The 2,090-nt window shown below is 36.2% G+C and overlaps 1 protein-coding gene across 1 annotated transcript; it reads right to left on the reverse strand.

Moving 5' to 3' along the window:
- Window positions 1-1,156: 1,156 nt before the first annotated feature.
- LOC132949349 (leucine-rich repeat-containing protein 51-like) lies at window positions 1,157-1,750 on the reverse strand. Its single transcript, XM_061020201.1, has one exon. It carries the CDS (start codon window positions 1,748-1,750, stop codon window positions 1,157-1,159), a length of 594 nt encoding a protein of 197 aa, XP_060876184.1.
- Window positions 1,751-2,090: the final 340 nt, after the last annotated feature.

Consider the following 2,090-nt stretch of genomic DNA (forward strand, 5'->3'; position numbering starts at 1 on the left):
TCCGTGGCTTTTTTGTCCATGGCTTTTTTCCATAATAATATGAATAAAAACTCTAATAATTGGGATCTAGTATGAATCAGAATACGCAATATTTATTAATACGAATATACATTTAAAATCCACTGAAAGATTCGCAAAATATTTTTTTATAAGTTTTACTTTTTAGTAGGTAATAAATCAAATCGAATAAAATGATAAAAATGAAAAGTGAAATAAAGATCGTATTTTGATATATTTTAAGGGTGGAACAATGAATTAGGATAAAATAGAAAATTAAACTTTATTAATTTTGTAGATGGTTTCATTTAGGTACTGCAAGAAAAACAAACCATTTTTATATAGCGCAATATAATAAAATATTATCGATGGTTTTTTTTTTATTATTATTACAGAGTTTAACGTAGGTACACGGTACTACGCTGCACACTCAAAAATTGTGTACCTACTACATTAAGTGTGTGTCATACACCGTATTACACACAATGTAGGTGGTTTTTCATATGCTGTAGGAGGATGGGAAATTTTTACCTAAACCTATCGAAAATACTGAATAGGCAGGACTCTAATCCCACCTAGCCCCTGGCACAAGGACATGTATACAATAGTTAAACTATAGGGAGTTAAGACTAAAGAGTTTACAACTACTATGTTCTGTTAGACTACATTGCATATTATATAGCCATATAGGTACTTATATTATATTAAATACTATATTATTAACCATGGATAAGTGCATTTTTTAATTAATAATAATAGAAAACAATAATAATCGATTTAAATTTAAATTTAAAACGTTAAATTAGTCGTTATTTTTTAAAAAGATAATATAATATAAATAATTAATTTAGGTGTTATTAATAGTCACACGATCATTTTTAATAATTCTCGTAACGGCAACATGATTATATACAACGCAGGACTGTAGAATAGAGTGTAATATTAATAAAATAATATATTATGTTATCTCGTTAGTGTATATTATAATAATATATTATGTCCGCGACCTGTTGTCATTGTGCATTTGTGCGTCCCTCCACAGCAGTTAATGCCATGATGATAATATTATTATTATTATTGTATCGTCGTCACTAAACAGCTCCGCACTTTAATACTCCGTGGTCGACCCTATTTACACGCTATCGTTTTCAGCAGTCAATTATGATTTCTGGCGCATTAAATAGTTCTTGATGAAACTTTCTAAAGCTATGGGTGGCAAGAGGCGCCTCTCACTGTCCGTCACGCTGACGAAGTCAAGCCTGGTGATGCGCTTCAACACGGATAGGACCGCGGTCCGGTAACCGTGGTACTCGGCCACCGGGTTGTTCTGCAGCGTCACCGACCTGAGCCGGGGCAGCCGGTTGATCCGCGCCACGACGCACAGGCTGGCCAATCGGTTGTGGTGCAAGTACAGCGTACTCAGATTTGGGAACCCGAGCAACACATCTGACAGGTCGGTCAACTGGTTGTGAGACAGGTCTAGCCAGCAGAGGGCATTTGGCTGCCAGAACAGTTTGTCAACCAGCAGCCGGATGTCGTCCAAGCCACCGGTCAACCGGTTGTGGCTCAGTAACATCGACGCCGTCTTGTACCGGCCATCGCGCTTAGCCGGCACGCCCAACATCCGGTACGAACTGACGAAGCCCGTGGAGAACACGCGAAGCGAGCTGGGCGCTAGCGACTCGAGGTCTTCGAACGACAGGTCCAGTGGTTTGGCCCGTTTGTATGAAAATGGTACTTTCATCGATTTCATTATTATTAGTAAGCAATTTGTTGTTTCACGTGTAATTTCATTTTTTGTTATAAGATTTTACTAATATAGTTCTCATATCAACGGATCGTCCTATTTAATATGGTATGTTATTGTAATAAACAAACAATTTTAAAATCCATAATAATATATATTGTATATTATACCATTATATTATATTATATTATACAGGAGGCGCCACTGTTGTTTTTTTGACATCCAGATTTCCTACTTTTCCGGTGGATTTTTCTAAAATGTTCTTTCACATGAATCTTGTCTCGACAATTACAAAATTAAAAAAAAAATTTAGCGAAATCGGTCCAGCCGTTTACGCGTGATGCCA

The sequence above is a fragment of the Metopolophium dirhodum genome, chromosome 1, assembly GCF_019925205.1.
Source record: "Metopolophium dirhodum isolate CAU chromosome 1, ASM1992520v1, whole genome shotgun sequence".
Taxonomy (NCBI): Eukaryota; Metazoa; Arthropoda; class Insecta; order Hemiptera; family Aphididae; genus Metopolophium; species Metopolophium dirhodum.